Source organism: Brachyistius frenatus, unplaced genomic scaffold (genome assembly GCF_029030835.1).
Source record: "Brachyistius frenatus isolate BFR_SWC_R1_liver_20210118 unplaced genomic scaffold, ASM2903083v1 Contig_116, whole genome shotgun sequence".
NCBI classification, from domain to species: Eukaryota; Metazoa; Chordata; class Actinopteri; family Embiotocidae; genus Brachyistius; species Brachyistius frenatus.
Genome location: NW_027210715.1, coordinates 828717 through 848325, shown reverse-complemented (window position 1 = coordinate 848325; position 19609 = coordinate 828717). Strand labels below are relative to the sequence as shown.

Genomic DNA, 19609 nt, shown 5'->3' with positions numbered 1-19609 from the left:
AACGGTCTCTTCTCTGTTGACAGCAAACTCGGGCTAAGTTGACTTGCTCGGAGCTAACGTAGCCGGGCTAGCTGTGAGGGGGGATGGCTGTTTGCTTCACTGCGACCTAAGACGGATTTATTCACCCGTTTCACCGTTTCAGCTGCACACTCCTCTGTTTTCTCTATAGTCTCTTATTAGAAGTGGCATTTTAAAGCAAAACGTCGCCCTACAGTGGGATAGGGAGGTGTCAGTGTTGTGGCTGCAGAGTCCTGAGCAGTGACATGGGACAGTGGGAACCGAAAACCTGATGATTTCCACCTGGACTCGGTTCAAAGCCTACTTTTTAATCTAGATGGTCGTCGGAGTTGCTGATTGTTTGCTATGTGTGTTTTGCGTGGATTAACCCAGATGGCTTTACCCCTCCCTTAGCCCCCCCCCCCCCCCTCCCATCGTTGGGACGGGGTTTGGACCGTTATCTGAGCCCCCCTCCCTCCCTTCACCCTGAGCCTTGGCCTAGATCTGTGCAGTATAATGGCCCGTTTAATCATGAAATATTCAACTGGCCTATCCAATGGAAGCATGCAACTTGTAACGTGGGAGACTTTTTTTTTTATGGAGAGTGGATTTTTGCCTATGATTTATTCAGGAGAGGCAAATTGTAACATGTCAAGCCCTCTGTAGCTAAAAGCAGGCCGGGAACTGGCTTTTATCTTGATGCCACAGTTACCTACATCACTTCTTCTGATTGCATGAATGCACTTACTGCATCTTGTATTTTCTTGTTTGTTCAGAAAGAGGTGAATACAGGATGTTATAACGTGGACACCGCAAACGCTGCAGAAACTCTCCTTCCTGTTCTACGGTGCCTGAATGAGAAGCAGAGTAGAACGAGCCTGTAAAAAGCATCTGGAAACCAGACATTGAAGCCACAGTGGCTTTAATGGATCAAGGTTCCCGTGCCTCATAAAAACCAAACACTTAAGGGTGATGATGATTGTTGGCGTTGCCCCTCTACTGCTGTGTCACTGCTGTGAGCTACTTCACTTTATGTTAAGTTTCTAGGTGAAGGCATTTTGTTGTGGTAAATTCAACACCATCATTTAATGCGCTGACATTATCATCACTGACTTTCTGTGTGAATATTCTGTGACTACATGCTCTTTCAGTTTGGTCTGGTTTCCTCACACATTTTTGCAACAGAAATGGAGATTTAAAAAAAAATATTGTATATCGAAGCATGTTCCTCACGAAAGCATGCTCACCAATCAAAAATCAATGTCTCCTGCTGTGTCAGTAGACGATGTCAGGAGGTGGGGCTCAATTTCAAATCTGATATGGCTGATTTTCATCTTTGTGTACGATATGTTGTTGCTTGTGTTATAATTTTTCCTGTTGCGGTGTGCTGGCACTAGATGACTGCAAAGAAAACACTTGGCTGCGCATGACGAATGAACAGTGCTCGTATTAAGAATAGCAGGAATTCTGCAGTACAGTGGAGTTTCCTCTAGTGTCTAAATATTTCATGCATCCTGTCTACATGTTTGTGCGTATTTGTCTCTGAGCGGTTGCTGCTTGTCACTCAGTGGAATATTTTGCAAGCGTGGGCACTGACAGGTTTTTAGGGCTGACATCATTGCCGCTCATCTGCCTCTGAGCGCTGTCACTGACAGGAACCTTGTGGGTGTTTCCAAAACGAACATCCTGCTGGCGGAGCTTCTTTCTTACCTGCAGATGGACTGCAGATGGGTCCTCTCGTCCTCTGTTCACTTTTAAATAGCCAGTTACAGTTTGGTTCTGCTAACAGATGCTAACCTGGAAAGCAGAGCCTTGAATCTTCCATTCATCCTCTGTGTTTGTTTCTGAAGTGTCAGGTTACTCACATTGTGCTCAACCTAGATGCTACGTTAGGGTATCAGTGGATCTTACTCAGAGCCAAGATGGCTGCCTATGAGTTTGGAAGAGTCTGTAGTTGCTGGGGTGTGGTCCTTCTACTGAGGGTCTTTTGAGAAACTCCACAGAATGTCACTTGTGTTTTGACAGCGGTTCCTCCACCGTGCCGAGGAACAGCCAAGTGGATTCACAGTACGAGGCCCAAACAGGAAACTGGGGAGAGGACCCAAGGGAGGCTTATGTTTAGAGTGAGAATCCAGATTGTCCCCCTTTGCTTGTCTGAAAACCAGGAAAGGGGCGTGTTTGGTTTGTGTGCGTCTGTGTGAGGCGGCCTCATTCAAGACAGTGAAGGGACACACACACACACACACACACACACACACACACACACACACACACACACACACACACACACACACACACACACACTAACATACAGCCTCTTTTGTAGCTCCATCTGTGTGCCTCCGGCGCTGCAGTTTGAGGGTGTTGGTCATTGTGGCGGCCGCCCAGAATTCAGGATGGCTGTTGGAGTGACAGCTTCGGCAGCCAGCCTCTTCTATCACACACAAACACACACGTACCCGACAGCTTGCAGTCAGTTTCGGGACCCATTCACAACATTAACGACCAGCGAGGACACAAAGCAGCGCACACAAAGCAGACTGAGCATGCACGTTGTGTTTACAAAGCTCAGGTTGTCTCTGTGGCCATCGGTGTTGTCATGATTGTAAAGTTGTGACGTTGAGACACAAGATTTAAGGGTGCTCTGATACCATAGTAAACAAAATGAAAGGCATCCGTCGGTGTGCTGTGACCCCTGACTGGGACACTTTTGCAGCAGTGAGTGTGACGCTAGTTTGGTTGTCAGGTCTTTAAGCAAAATAGTTTCATATTTCACAGATTCGTTTGTTTGACTAAGATTTCAAATAATGATGCGACGCCAGCCCGACTGACACTAATGCAGGTGTTTTCATATGTGGTATTGGTTACTGAATCTCAGTACTTTATTTGGTACAAACTGAGTTTAACTGATTTAAATCATAACTTTACTTATTGGACTATTTTGGATCTAATCAAAGTTCTTAGTTATTTTATGGCTGCTTGTGTTTAGACAACCTTTAATATTTGAAAACTTTGGCTTGTAGTAAAACATATTCAGAAAAGTAAGAAGAAAACCTGTTGTTTCAGTTTCAGCACAGACGCTCATTTATCTTACAAAGCCACGTTGCAGCCTCTATTGCTTCCTGTCCACATACCATCTGTATGCAGTGCGTCTACTAGATATGCTTGTATACTTATTCAGTATGAGATGCATTAAGGTGATGTGATGATACACGATAATATATTCTAAATGTGTCGGCCTTCACAGATTTTGCAATAACAGTTCCACTGTGTTAATTCTCCCTTTAATAAATCCGGGTGTAAGATGCTACTCCCCTTGTTGATGAGGCAGGATACCTTATACTTTTTTTGGGGTACTTTATAGCTCGATTAGCGAGTCAACAAATAATATTGCAATTCATTGCCGGTCCGTACGTGTCATGATACTAGAAATTTTTATCAGAATACTTACCAATTCTCAATACCTAATTTGATACCTACAGTATGTCTTTTTTGTGTCTGACTCTCCGTGTAGCTTGACGGCACCGAGACTATTTTTTTCCCTGTCAAAGATAGTGGAGGTGTTTTTTCTTTGGGGGAGCAAAGAGCTGCTTCTGGGAAGCCTCTGAAACGCGCTGTGCTGTGTCTGGTGGAATGAGGAGCGTTGTGAAGGAAGGCCGCGATCAGCTTCAGCTGCTGCGTCACAGACCGAGAGCTATGCAGCCGGCCTTTAGTGGCCTCCACACGTAATGACTAACGGTATGAGCACCCGCCTCGCAATTTTAGCAATGCAAAATTTTGCAATTGGCCTAAACAAAACACTGTTCGTCTTTGTAAATGTTGTGTCAGGAGCAACAGATGCAGCTTTTGCAATTTGCAGACAATGACGGTAACATTTCAGGATACAGACATTCTGATGAGATGTTTGGCAACTTGAAGCTTAAAATCTGTAAAAGTTTGATGTGTTTCTTCTTTCTGTTAGTAACGCTCAGACACAGTTTGCGTTCTGGCTTTTGGTTTTCTCAAACTCCTTCCCGATCATCAATGCAAAATAGCTTATTTTTTTGTAACATTTTCAGATCTTCGCCGTTGACTCGGTACCGATGCTTCGGTTCTTATTGACGTATTTCCGTTATTGTGATGAAGCTGTGACTAATTTTTGGCACTCATTGAATGCCGAGTGCGTGATTCACATCTTCATGAAGGTACATAAAGCTCAGAGGGGAAATAGAAACCTCTCAGACTGAAAGCAAGATGAAGTGGGGCGGAGAGAGGAGTGTGTGTGATGCTGCCAGCAGTGCCAGCCTGTGGGCAGCCACTTCCTCCATCGCTGCAGAGCGGGGCTTTTAGGCCCTCCAGAAATAGCCCTCACAATCTGCCTTTCATAGGGAGACGGCGTGATGCTGGGTCGCAGCCGTGATTGTGGTGCACTGACACTTCTGTGTCCCTGTGTGCATCTCGATACATGGCTCGCCTGTTTGTGGCCGGCTCTGTGTGTTTGCTGCGTTGCCGCAGCAACGTTTACCCCCATGTGGCCTGTGGGTTGTGATGAGCCCTCGTGGCGTACTGACCGGCAGACGTACAATGAGTCCAACCAATAATGAAGAATACATATTTTTGTTTTAAGTTAGCAGTGGCAATATTTCGTCCCCATACGCAACTGCAACTGTCCACCAAATTTTGAAAAAGATAATAAATTGTAATTCAGATTTGAGAAAAAACGCAAATGTATTTGAAATCTTTCTGAACACCTGTCATTGTGCTGAAGTCAGTGGGAATCCTCCATCATATCACTGTGGTGTGTGTGTGTGTGTGTGTGTGTGTGTGTGTGTGTGTGTGTGTGTGTGTGTGTGTGTGTGTGTGTGTGTGTGTGTGTGTGTGTGTGTGTGTGTGTGTGTGTGTGTGTGTGTGTGTGTGTGTGTGTGTGTGTGTGTGTGTGTGTGGCGGTATTACAGCAGTCTGTCTGCTGGCTGAATGCTTGTTATTCATGAGGGAGACGAAGGCCCCAGGGCCCCAACACTGCCCTCATTCCCTCATTCCTATTACACAGATACGGAAGTGTGTGTGTGTGTGTGTGTGTGTGTGTGTGTGTGTGTGTGTGTGTGTGTGTGTGTGTGTGTGTGTGTGTGTGTGTGTGTGTCTGCCTGTAGAATACAGATACATGCTTCTACACACATGCTTCCTTACATAAACTGGCCATATATAGACCTGCTCTGTCAGCAGACACTTCTTATTCTGTCAGATAGTGTATACTCAAATTGTAATCCAAGGCTGTATAGGACAGCTTGTGTGTGTGTGTGTGTGTGTGTGTGTGTGTGTGTGTGTGTGTGTGTGTGTGTGTGTGTGTGTGTGTGTGTGTGTGTGTGTGTGTGTGTGTGTGTGTGTGTGTGTGTGTGTGTTGCTAAGTAAATGTGATCTGCACCCCAGGGGGGCAACAAAAGGCCGGGTGTTCTGCCCCAGATTTAGAGAAACACAGTTGTAGTAGTCGGTGTGTAAGACCCAGTGCAACTACAATCACATTTCCTGAATTTGAAGTGCTCTTAATGAAAAGTGCCTTTTAACATACATCCTTTTTTGATCTAATTTGTTGCAGAGGTACATGTTTAATAGAGCTGGGTGATATGGGACAGAAACCAGCAGTATTTTTAGACTTAACAGCAGAACAGATTGTGATCAAAGTAAAAGACATAGCCCGTGTGTTTCCTTCCATGTTTGAAAACATACAGCTGCAAAAAATGAGGTGATGATTTTTTTTTTATCAAAATAGCCAAAATCTAAATCTGTGACGAGACTACTTCAGTTGTTTTCAACTACAATAACAGAATGACGTGCTGCACTTAGTGTCTTATTATTATTGTCTTATTTCCCATTGCCGTGTTTCTGGGTCACCAGCAGCATTTTTTTTTTAATTTGTTATGTTCTTCATTACAGCAGCTAAATACCCGCTAGACATTTAAACTTGCACTAGCTCGGCTCAAGCACTCATAGCTCTTTCCTTTTAGCGACTTTCTTTTTTTCACACAGTCGTGCACAAGCTATTTTGATCTGATCGTTTTTTTAAATTTTTTTTTAGCTTCGCAGTTAACGATAACTTCTCTCTGCCTCTCACTCTCCTGGTCTTTCTTGGTCAGTGTGTGTTATGTTTAGTTATTCCTTTACCTTCGTTAGTGATAATGGTACATGCTTTAAATGTAGTTTACTCTCTGTGATGGAGACAAGGCTCGGTGAATCAGAAGCCCGGCGTCGCACCCTGAAAACCCAATTGTTAGCTGCTATAGTTAGCCAGTCCCGAGTAGCCGGCGTGCTCCTACTAAACAGAAGCCCACGATTCACCACCAACCAGATGGGGTTGCACAGCGGATCAGAGTGGATGCCCTCCTCCATAATGCTTTGATGGTTTCCCTGGAATTCAGAGAATTTATCTGTCCCCTCTCAGGACAAAGCCTGAGTCAGTGCTGCTCACAGTTGGCCTGTCGGTGCTCCAGGGAGCAATCGTTCAAATCCCCGAGGGGCGATTCCAGCGTATCCGGACCATTTTGATTTAAAGATAGGGGTTGTTAGGGTTATTAGAGCCGGCTGTGTGAGGCCGGCTGGCTGCTGTGGTAACCACGTCACCATCTGTCCAAGGGATACATGCTTGCTTGTGTAATATTACTGCCCATCTTTCACAGTCTTCTTTTTTTAATAGGGACAGAGTATTATTAGATGTTTGTATGATGTAAAATCAAGAAAGGAAACTTTGTTCTTTAGTGCTTTGCCTCCACTATATTGGCAATTCTCACAGCAGGAGCTAAATATATGCATCAGAGACACTGAAAGAGTGACTGGTGGTAAAAGATTAAGCCTCAGTTTTATTAAGACGGCCTCCAGGTCAAATCTGTCCGTCAGAAAAAAAAACAAATACGAGAAATCTGCCTCCCAGCTACCCACTCTGCCCACTCTAATCTTATATGTAGTCTGTGATTGGTTTGAATATGCAGATTCAAGGACAGTTATTGGTCCAGAGCTGATTTGATGTCTTTGTCACTGTATGTTTATGGTACAGTCAGTGCTGCTCTCCCCTCCCCCAGTAAATAGTCTGTGTTCTTTAAACATCATTCTGATCAATGTTGAAGGCTTTTGGTTGGTTGTACATTTCTGGTTGGAGATAAAAAATAAAAACGTATCGCATCATTTAATTATAATTAAATTCATAATTTGAATCTGTACCTTTAGGGTTTACCATGAGAGAACTCAGCATTCATTAAAAGTAATAAACAGTATAATAGCCCCTTTGAGACATGCATCCATGTATCATCCCATATTAATCATACGTGTCAGCCACAGTCTGAACCTAAATCAAACAGTCTCCATCCACTGTATTAGTGGTACTTGGTCTAATTCCTCTTTGGTTATGAGACACGCACACGGTTTTTCTCTGCTGGTTGATGATGTTGTTTCTGGTACATGTTCGTGGGTGGTTAAAGCTCTGGTGGAGTTTTGGGGGGTTCATTTACGACTGAATTCAATCTGATACTATTAGAATGTAAGAAAGAAGCATGTTTGGCTGAAATGATTCGCGGGACAAAGGCCCGGAAGCCAGAGGATATGTTGTGATTGAGTGCATTGGCCCACAGCTATAATATCTTCTAGTAATGTAGCGTGGAGCAGCACTCAGAAGTTTCGTTTACGTCTTGTTTTTGAGGCCTTGCTTACATTCATAGTTCCTATATTTCATTGTGTCTGTGGTGAAGAACCAGATTTATGAATCCATCTATCCATATCTGCTGGTTCACTGTTACTCCTTTGCTCTTGCCTTTAAGGTAACTCTAAAAAAAGTTAAGTGTATGTTGCAACTACAGTGTGACCCGGATGAACGATGCCAGTCTTTATGAGATCCACATGCTGCTGCTTCACACACATTTTCATTAATTCACCAAAAACATATTTCTTGAGTACTTCACCACGCTGCTCTCTTGAATACTTAAACCTCATTCAGAGCCACAAAATCATCCCTGACAGCATCATGCAGTGTTCCTTCCCCATCATGTGATTGTTACCAGCTAGTGAGGCCGTTTAGTTTGGGCTTCACCGTGTGTCAGGGGTGATCCAGTGCGATTGAGAGGGTCGGCCTCTGCACTGCAGTGGATAAATGAACTGTGCGAGCAGTCCAGGGCTCTCGTGAGTCTAGAATAGGTCAGAAATGACTGATGAAGTAAACTTAAAAAAAACAAAACAGAGAAGGCTTTTGTGAAGGAGCACCATGTAGACAACCTGCCTTTTTATTCAGTAAACTGCCGCTTAATAGCCACCGGTCCACTTTGCATGTACAATCTCTCCTACTTTCTGTTCAGTTCAGCTTCACTCTGCAGAGCCATGCAGCGTTTTGCCTACGCAGAGGACCTCAGCGGAGCAGGTGTTCCTCCAGTGTGGCCTTGAACCGACTTGTGTTCACACTCCCAGACCACTTTCCAATGTGGTTTGAATGGGGCACATCTTACTTCATAAAAAGTCTAATTTCACTCATTTGTGGGAACGTGACACCTTTATTGCTATCCACCCAAATACTCCGAGACCTGGCCTTTAGTTGTTCCTGACACATCTCATTGTGTCAGTGGACTCTGACAGCTATATTGTAATATCCACTTTGTGTAGGAATTTGAAAAGACAAAAGGATAAAGAAGTGCGCAGATAACTGTGTTTGGTGTGTTTCAGGCTGAAACTGTGCTCAGCTGGTGGTTATTCAGGACTCTCAGCTCCTTTATAAATGCACTGTGCTTGTCATTGTGACTTCTGTGGATGCAAAGGAGGGGTGGGGGGGGGGGCAGTGACGGGCAGACGGAGAGTTTTCTCCACACACACCGAAGTCTTGTCGCTATTGCTAGATCAGCCGCCCTTTAGTCAAATATGAATACATGCAAATAAAGACAAGCATTGAGCTCCCTGTCAGGATGTCGAGGTTTGTATTCCAACCCGCTGCAGTAATTGTTAAGAAACAATTCAATGGCAATTCTCGCTCATGCTGACAGTTAAGTTTATAACACAAGTGATCTTATTAAATGTGTTTTTCACTCTCACATAGATGAGTAAACAAGTGCAAAAATATTGTCAAAATGAGGGTTGCAACGGTTTCAGTTTTTTACGGTATGTTAGCTGTCTCAGAAAATATTATGGTATCACAGTAAATTATATGGTGTATTATTATTAGTTGAGTAATCCAGAACAACCGTTGATGATAGCCTTTGACTTCGTTAGGTTAAAATGATGGCTATAAACATTTCCTACTGTACGTGCACTTGCTATCGTAGGAAGAGTGATTTCACAACCTTAGAAATGAGCCATAAATCCTTGTTTACTGAAATAGATCGCTGCAAGCCACTGATTGTAGTCTGATTCTATTAAAAGGAATTGATTTGATTAGTTTTAAAATGGGCCAAATTCAATATTTTGGTAGCCAAAAGATCTGGATTAGGGTTAAATTCGATTTCTTATCATTTAGAGTCACTCATTGCATTTGTTGATTTCGCTTCCAGGGAACTTTACTAATGCACTGAAATAATGTCTTGTGTTTTGCTGTTTGCGATTAGACCTGATGAAATAATGTACCGATATGCTATTTATGACCAGGATATGAATGATTAAACAGGCCGAGGTCTGTTTGTATTGAGTGGAAGTTGAATCCTGGTTGTTCTTGGTTGAGAAACGCTGCTCAGAGTGACTAGAAAGTAGATGGGCTGTGCGCTGTGAGCTTTGGCACGGACCCCCACGCTATTCAGTCTGTTCGGTGGCTCAGACAAAAGCTGAGGGCCATCGCAGACAGCCACCTGTAGCTGCAGAGTGGAAATTAGAAGAGAGAAGAAATAAAAGCCACGGTATTAACCATCAGTTAACATGTTGATATGTATTAGATGTGAAGGAACGTATTACCTACAACTGAAAAGAGTTTGGTCACTCTGGCTGCTGTGCCCCTCTCTGAGGCCATTTCCTCTCCTGGAAAGCCTTTCTCTTTTGTTTTGGGGGGTTTGGATGGTGGAGGAGGGGGGCATTAGTTTTGTAGGAAGGATGTGAGTTTGCTGAAGAGCTTTTGCACAAAGGAAATGTCCCACATTGTCTCCAGGGTGACGGCTGTTGCCAGATGGAGCTTTTTTTTTCACCCTCTATTAGTTCCTAAATGGCAGCTCTGCTCAGCCAGTTGGTTTTGAACATAATTCGACTGATTTATTTATGTAATATTATCATCTTCTCCATCATCTGACAGCCAATTCAAACATTGCTAAATGTCAAGTGTTACTAAAGTATGTGCTGAAGAGCTCTGTGGACTTCAGTGAAATGAAACCATGTTGATGCAACGAGGGCCTTTGGACTTTAACTGACTCGCACTCCTTCATATCGCTCAACAACACTGTTGTGCACTCTGAGAGTGCACAAGTGAGTGCTGCGTGTTGCCGTGTAAATGAATTTATGTGTAATGGGAAGCTGGGTGGACAGCAGAAAGAGCATCGTCAGTGGGTGCGGTGTACAGTCTGAATTCAATGATGTCATAGTTTTGGATGCTTTAACTCTGGGAATGTTTCTGAAGATGTTATCGTAACATAATGATACTAAGTCTGTTCTGAAACACAATGCAGTGACGGCAGCTCTCCTCATGCACACGTGAAATTTGATTTCACTCAACCCGCACTGTAGTTGCTGCTGCAAATTTAGAAATTCAGCTCATGGTGCATGAATATCAGTATATTAGGGGCGTAACAATAGCGAAAAATTGTTGACTCTCGATTCCAATTTTTATACTCACCCAAATTTCAGGAACAAGACTGAGATGATAACAAAAGACATTACTGTTATTTCATATAAAACTGTTTTGTTCCAAAAAATAAAACATGCATAAAATTTCTACTGTAGCGCCCAGCTGCTTGAAATATGAAAACAGAATGTGAATGATAAATAGCCTGGGTTTAATTAGTAACAAGAACAAATATTAATACTACAATATACAACCTTCAAGTACCAAAAACTCAATTTACTCCATTTACCTTTGCTTCATGCAGGTTCTTGTCATATTTTCTGTGCCTTTTGAAAAGCTACTGATACAGTTGGCTTTGTGTACTGTACTTAAAAAAACAAAAAAACAAAAAACAGTTATCAGGTATAGCTCGAAGAAAACCACCGAGGCTGCCGCACACATGCACGCATGCAATACTGCATTCAACAGCTACACGGTGACAAACTGAAAGGATAATGTCGGTACAAATGTTGTGAGCAGCAGCACTCGGCTGAAGTTATGAGCCATCGCTATGTGAGCGTAAACAAGCCGACGGTAGCCTTTGTCAACATTGAGCGTAGAACAATACTGCAACAGATGCAGTTCACAACAATAATGGGGGCATTTTTGGATGTGAACATTGTGACGGCATCTCATTATTTTAACAACTGAAACTCTCTGACCTTGAATCCTGCGTACAGATCTGGATGTCTGCCTCCTCCCTCCAGTTGCATTAGGGGAGTCACAACTCTCTCTTTACTGGAGCACAATGACTGTTTGCTATAGAGTCCAGTCATTAAATAGTTGCTCTAACCACGTCTTTCTCAACTGACTGTAGTGGGACCATGTCCTTATATGGGTGGATGGTTATTGCTTTTTTTTTTTTCTGTTATTCATGGTGTCGTGGAAATGCCTCTTCCAGCGGTGTCCCGCCCTTCGGCTTCACTCTGTAACTGATGCTACTGGCTTCGGATCAAAAGTGGCTCGCCAAACTTCACAATAGTCTTTTGGTCATCAGCGGATTTTTATTTCTACCCAAAAACTTTCAAACAGCAGAAACGGCTCGTGTCGTGTTATTCTGGTGGATCTCTGGTCTATCTTTCAGTCTCCATCTCTTTTCTTGAATAGACTTTAGGGACGGAGCCTCTCAAAGCTGTTTACTGACTGTCATGCTACTGTCCAGCGAGCTCGGGTACCCTGCGTGCTATTTGCTAGTGTGATTTTGGAAATGTACATTTATTAGTCTTACACATTTTTTTGTCAAAAATTGTTGTTTTCCGCAGTGTTTTGCCCTGTTAAAGAAAGTTTTGAGTCATTGTAACTGTATTACTGTTAGTTAAAAGGTTAAGCAGTTGATAGGTGTCTCCTCCCAATACACTCATGGAGCTCTTGGAATGAAATGAATCAAAGCGGAATCACTGGTGGTTAGTTTCTGGAGCACTCAGCTCATCTCAGACTGAAAGCGTTGATGTAGTTGCTGCCTCCGGTCAACAAATAGTTAGACAATAACAGCTTAGCTGTTAGCAGTTAGCTGAAAGTTGAACCGTTACCATTCAGCAGCGAGACGATCGATTCTTTGAGTGTTAAAACGGGCACCCTTTGGCCACCTTTTTTTTTTTTTTGCCCCAATGCTAATTGACTAAATGGTTAGCTGTTTGCTGTTAGGTCTGTGCAAATAATAAACATAGATTCAGGAATCACTGTATTGATTAAAAGATACTTAAGTCAATCATCTTTTTTTTTTTTTTTTCCAACTCAACGTATTGTTGCAGCATGAAAAGGGAAATGCCAGAAGATGAATGCAGTATAAGTAAACTCTCAAGACCTTATAGAGGAGTTTTGGCAATGTAATTAAATATCAACCTAAATACTTCATTTTGTACATAGTTGCAAGTCTGCTTACAAATGAGCATGAAAACACAGCGAGTTCCTTTGTCCCAATAACTGCAGTTGCTATGGAAACAGCCTGATGTCGTGTCACTGTGGTTTGGAAGCTTGCAAACAAGAGACTGTGGTCTGGTTCAGCAGAAGCATGACACTCACACTCACACACACACACACTCACACACACACACTCACACACACTCACACACACTCACACACACACACACACACACACACACACACACACACACACACACACACACACACTCACACACACACACTCACACACTCACACACACTCACACACACACACACACACACACACACACACACACACACACACACACACACACACACACACACACGCACGCGCGCTCACTGAGCTACACACTTTTTTCAACTCTGTTTGCCATCACTCAGGGATCACATGAGCAGTCAAGCTGCATCCATCCTGTGTCACTGCTAGTAGTCATCTGTGTAAGGGGTCATCGCCAGCGCTGGCCCCCACAGCCAGGCTTCTGCCTTTCATCTTCTTCAATATGCAGCAATCTAGATTCAAAAGATTTAACCAGAAACCTGCTTAATTGAAGTTTATTGTGGTCCAAGTCCTAAATATGGCTGAAAAGAAACTTCAACATTTTGTTTTCTTTTTTGTGTGTGTGTGAACAGTCAGAACCAGTACTTGTTAAGAACTGGAACAAAATGGCTGGTTGGGACTACAGGGAGCCATGGACGTGTGATCAGGCTGTCACTGGCTGCTTCCTAGAGAGTATGTGGACGAAAAGTCTGCTCACAGTCTGCACGTTGACAGAGACGTGGACGTCTCTGTGGTTGCTCAGCACTGTAGGAACTGAATGCGACATGCTGAATGTGCTGCTCAGACTGTAAACACACAGTTGTTTTTACACGGTCTCTGATTCACCAGGTGGACAAACGAACAGAAATACAGCGCAGTGCGGCAGCTGTTCATGGCAAGTCTGTAGGAGGTGTTAGTTTAGGTCGGTGGTCATTTCAATTAAATCAGGAAGAAGATGCAAAAACAATTAGATACCGAAAACATTATGTGCAAAAGCATTGAGGGTGATGTATAAAATGCAAGAGCATAGTTGTAAAGATAATGAGCCGTGTGTGGCAGTCAGAGAAAAGCCTCAAAATGAGATTGAAAGTCATCCAGTCGCTAACCTGCTGTTGTTACACAACAGTTCTGGCTGATAGCCGGATGTGATATCGCTGCAAGGCCACGCCCTTCACTTCACACTCCTCTCACTCCACGTAGACTGATAGTGAGCCCTTTGAAACTATTGTCTTACATCAGCAGCAGCTCTCCATGCCTGCCAACTACTGTCTGCTACCTGAACAGTAGTAACTTTTTTTTTTTATATATATACCATTGTTGAGTGTTTGATGAAAGTTGAGATGTCAGGTTTGTTGAATAAAATACAACCTGCAGGAAAAAACTACAGTTTCACTCTTCCACTATGACTGGATATAATAACTCTCATTCCTGGAGATTTGTTTTTAATCTTTGCCAAGTCTGCACCTGACTGGAAAGCAGCGTGTGTGACAAGGAGGAGACTTGTGTGAATTGAGATTTTCTGCTGTGGTCGTTGTGGAACAGATGTGGTCATTTTTCAGCTCACTCAGATGAAATCAACACCTGCCTTCTCTGAAGTGATTAAGATGATCATGTGAAATGCAAAAATTACAGAAAAAGTTAAAAGCGTGCTACAAAATTATTCATGAGCTTGAAGACGCAGTCACGTCATCATCGCAAACTTCTGTACGTGATAATGGATTTACATGGACCGCATAGTTAGACGGCCTAAATAACTATTAGTGAATAAATGCTACAACTCCTCAAGACCCATGTCAAGTTCCCTCGTCTTTTTGGCCACCAGCTGATGTAGTGAAGGCTTGTTAACCTCGAAGTTAGCGATAACACTCGTCAAACCTGACCAGGCTCACTGAAGGTGGACGGACCTTTAAGGTGGACCAGCTATCCTCTTTGCAGTGACAATCTCAGCTGCTCATAAACAGTAAATGAAGAAACGTCTGCCTACCGAGTTGAGCTTAATTTGCAATGTTTATTAAAAGTAGTTAGTTTGCAGCTGACACAGACAGCACCCCACCCCCCAAACCACCCCCAAACCAGCATGCATCGTCTTTACAACCCAACCCCCCCCACACACACACACACACACACACACACACACACACACACACACACACACACACACACACACACACACACACACACACACCCGACCAGAGCTCTCCAGAAACCTCTTCCGTGGTATCACTAATGAATGATATTTTTAGCATTGGCTTCAAGACAGAGCCAGGAGGTTCATAGCAGGTGAAATAAAACTCAGAAAGACTGTGATATGTGTAGTTTTTGGATGTATTCCTCATTGACTCATTTTGCCATGTTTGGATGGTGTTAAAATGTCAACAAAAAGTTGATCAAATTGTAATCTAGAATTGCATTATTTGTACAAACGGAAAGTCACAATGCACATCAAAAGGGGAGAAAGCAAATCATCACCAGCCCTTTCTTTTTTGTTGAAATGGATTTTGTAAAATTGGTACAAAAAAGAAAAAGCATTGTTCATGAACCGGTGTACAAGTCATGGTGTCGATACTGGTATTGAACGTTTTTTTCATGATTACCCAGCTCTCGTCTATGGTCATGAGGTCTAAGTGTCTGTATGTATGTACAGTATATGTAAATACTGACACTGTGCACCTCATGTGTTCCTTCTTGAGGTTTCAGTGTTTGTTTTACAGTGGAAACTCTTGAGGTGCTGTTGGGGCTACAGATAAGGAGCAATCATCTCAAAACGAAAAGAAATTGAACCTCCTGGTTTTGATAACTTCATCCCGGAGCACCACTCCCACAAGCATTGGTGTATGTCTTGTTCCCAAGGGAGACTAAATCACTTTAGCATTTCCTGGTGTGTTTTGGATGCTGGCCTACTTTCTGTTTGTGTATTGTCTCCATCTCTGTGCTTCTGTTTTCATTCAGCCTCTGTGGTAAAGCTTCTCTTGAGGCACAGTCTCTTACAACATGTTTGGGGTTGGTCTAAATGCTGGGAAACCTCTCGTTTTGATTTTGTAGAATAGCTCTGTAACTCTTGCAGTTTCATTCTCAGTTTATATCCTTCATATTGGGAGGTAATGTGTTTTCTACGTGCCGAGGGACGCTGCCGTTAAGCAGCCTGTAGTCGAGCTTCGGTTGGAACTGAGCTGAGAGACGGGCCTGTGGTGGTTACATAAGTCTGCCTTTGTTGTGTCATTGTGCCGCTGTGATGAGCCAGGCCCTGGAAACGGCCTCATTAACCAGCAGCAAATAAGCCATTTGAGCACATCTCACCAATGTTGAACAATTACATATGGGACTGACCTGTCAATACTCCTCATACTCAATCTACCAACTTATTTGTTGGCTGCAAGCTTTTTTGAATATGCCTCTAACGTGGTTCAGCATGCACTACAGCTGTGCCCGGTGTCATGCATATATCACCTCTGAAGTTCTTCCTCTCAGGAAAGATTCTCGCTTTGCACACTCTCCTATCTATGAAGAAAAGCAAGTGGTCATTGGGTTTATTGAGAGCTTTTTGGCCAAATGCTTTGACTACTACTTGAATAATTAAACATAAAGATAAAAGGTTTCTGCCCGTACATTTTCTTTCTTCCGCTTAAGTCAGTAATTACTAAGTAGCTTAGCAATGGAAAGAGGAGGCTGAGTTGTACATTCAAAGTAAGCTGATCCGAGTGATAGATGTTAAAACATCACCACGTGCGTCTTTTCTTTGTTGGTTCAAAGGCTTTATGGTCCTCAGGTGAAACATGAGCAGCCCTCAAACAGTCGACTAAACGTTAGTCGATGACAAAAGTGCTTGTTGACCGAGTTTTGATTAGTCATTGAGCTGCAGGAATAGATCAAACACAGGATCGGTGCCTTATCAGACACATTATAAATAACTTGCAGAAACATTTGACCCCTGCGGAGCCTTCTGTGTTAGGAGGCTGGCCTTGTGGGATTTAGGTCCGCCGGGCTATTGTGGGAAATGAGCAACTCCTTTTGTGGCGAATGCGTGATAAACATCCACTGCATGTTGACAGGTTACTGTGATCGGCCCATAAAGTGTCTCGATAGGCCTGAGTTTCAGCAGAACATTTATCTGAACGCGGTGTACCTTCGTCACTGCCCCAGAAAAAGGAAACAACAGCCCAGTTCATGCAGCATCACAACTTTGTCTCTGCCTCTTCTCACTCTGCAGAGTTTGGTATGAAGAGTAAAGGCTGTGAGGTAGACCACACTAGAGGTAGTACTGTAGGTAGGAACCGTAGCTCTGCAGTGGTAACATATTGCATATGATTGGTTTTGTATTGTAGGCTTTCTAAAATACACCTACTCTTCCTCTCTCTGTCACTCTGTCTCTCAAATACCTCTGTTAATAATCAGGTATAGACTCGACCACAGATACAATATACTGTTTCTAGATATGCAAACAAAATTTGAAGTCTCCTCGCCGGTTGTTCCTGAAAATTCAGAAGTATTACTGCTCTTGCTGTTCGCATTGTTGTTAACAGGTGGCTTGTTCACGTGGCTCTTCTATAAGTTGTTTTAAAGGGACATTTTTATGGTTTAGTATTGAAAATGTATCTATTTATGTAATGTAACTAATATTGTAAGCACGCAATGACTAGTTGACTATTGGTTGGACTAAGAGCCACTAGTCAACTAGCAGAGTCTTTAGGTAGCGCTGTTGAAACAGTCGGTGTGGCAACATCCTCCAAACAAACTGTCTTCTTACTGTTTTGAGTTCTGTAATATTGCAGATTTGTTCCCTCACTGTATGTACAATAGCGTAGCATTAAAACAGACATCAGGTTACAAAGATAGAGGAGGACACACGCCATCGTATGACTGCATACATACCAGTGTCCTTAACCATCGTGATACGGTGCTGCAAAACATGTTTATTTGAATTTCGAGTTCATTTGTTTGCCAACATACAGACAACAGAAAAATGATATGGTTTATGAAATACTCCAAGGAGCTTATTAGTAGAAACAAACAAGACATCAGGCAATCTAAATAACACGGACTGACCTCTGCGTTCGTGACTCTCTGTGTCTCCCTGCAGTGGAGGGTGAAGGTCAAGGTTGCATTCTCCAGCGGTTTCCTGAGAAAGACTGGGAGGACAGCCCGTTCCCACAAGGCATAGAGCTGGTAAGTCAACACACAGCACAGTCATGTTCCCGTGTACCGCAACACACTCTAACCCGGTCAGGATGAGAGGTTCAATGCCCTCGCTCCCTTCATCGTTATTGTCAGCATCATAGGATTTTTAGCAGGAACTAATGCTTTCTTCACACTCTGACCTCTGTAATTGGTTTTCATGTGGTCGTAGCTAAATATGTAAGTTAGTTATGGGTAGGCCAGTTTGTCAAACGAGGCTTTTATGTGTATAATGAAACATTTTTTGGTTTTTGTGTGTTTGCTGCAGATACAGTTTGCCCCCTCTGGGTGCAGGTTATTTATAGATGAGAAAACATGTCTTTCTTACACCCACAAGTGATAAAACATTTGAACTTGTGGCCAGGTTTGACCCAGAAGCCTGATAAGAAACTGAGATGTGAAAGGCTGACATTTTTATTCCCCCAGTGGGGATATTTAAGTATTTCATTGTCACTTGCCGTATTGCATAATATCAGGGATGGAAATACACGGTCCTCTTGAGTTGAAATTTTGTTTTGGTGACTTTCTGACTTTTCCTGCTGTGCCACCAAAAAACTGTTTTTTACCACATTCTCTTTCAGACTTTAAGAATATATTGCTTACTTTGTCCAACAGTATTGTGGAGTATAATGTATATTGTCCCTACCAGGGTTGGCAATTTTAGTTTTTTGTCTGACTGCCACTGTGGCCGACGAGGCACATATTTGACTTTTTACTCCACTGTATTTGTCAGCTTTAGTTGCTTCTTACTTTTAAGATTACAGTTTTTCAAACCATATATCTCCAAACTTGGGGATTTTTAATTTTAATTCTTCTGATAAACTGAAGGATTAGATTTTTATTTATGGGTTGAGAAACTTCTACTTTTTAAGCTAAATAAACTATTTTATATCCCACTTGGATTTGCCGGAAAAGGCCTTGTTTTTCTGAGCTTGTTGACTTTTTAAAGATCCATGGTTTTATCAGAACAGAAATGATACAAACATGTGACAATCTGATGGAAAAAAAGATGCATTTCTGTAGAACATAAAGAACATAGAGTGGACAGACAAACCGAGGAGAGATAGCGTGACCATCAATGAAACTCTCACATGGAGCGGAAACAAATGGGTGCAGAGAAATATCCTAAACAACATCATTGACCTAATTATGGTCTCCCCCTTTCCACAAATTCCAACTTACTTTTTAGCCAGCCTCTGAATTTGATCAACATATACCTTAATAAATACTCCGCGGCATTTACTGAACTGAAACCTCGCTGATGCAGAAAATCAACATGTTTGGGTTCTGTCATTCAAACTTGATTTGGGATCTCTATTGGAGCTTTAAGCCTTATTTATGGTCTCTCGTTAGACTTTGCCACACAAACAGATGCTTTCATGCTCCAGTTGTTGTCAGTAGCGGTAATCTCTGACATGCAGCGGGTGAGTTGGAATTCAAAGTTCCGTCCGTTTAAGCCTCACTGACTCCCGTCTGCGTTCTGTCCACAAAAGCGTCCGTCTGACCGCGGCAGCTCGTGGCCGGCGGCCGGCTCACCTGCTTCACTCTGCTGACCGACAGCGCAAATTTACTGATAAAGGCTTTGAGAGTTTGGACGTTTTTGGTTCATGCAACTAAACAGTGCTTGAAAAGGTGCTTTAATTTTAGACTTAAAAAGCTGTACAAACCATAACTTTAATATGGAACTGACAGCGTTGATAATAACGTTCACACTTAGCTGGTGTTACTGAAATATACTCCATGTAGTTTTTATGACATCA

The 19609-nt window shown here is 42.7% G+C and overlaps 1 protein-coding gene across 4 annotated transcripts in view; it reads left to right on the top strand.

Annotated features, from left to right (window-relative positions):
- Positions 1-19609, top strand: part of sbf1 (SET binding factor 1) — a 65982-nt gene that overhangs the window by 507 nt on the left and 45866 nt on the right. For all 4 annotated transcript variants that reach the window (XM_069713141.1, XM_069713138.1, XM_069713139.1 and 1 more), the window contains exon 2: positions 17755-17840. In XM_069713141.1, coding sequence (XP_069569242.1) covers positions 17755-17840 — 86 coding nt within the window. The remainder of the gene's footprint in view (positions 1-17754; positions 17841-19609) is intronic.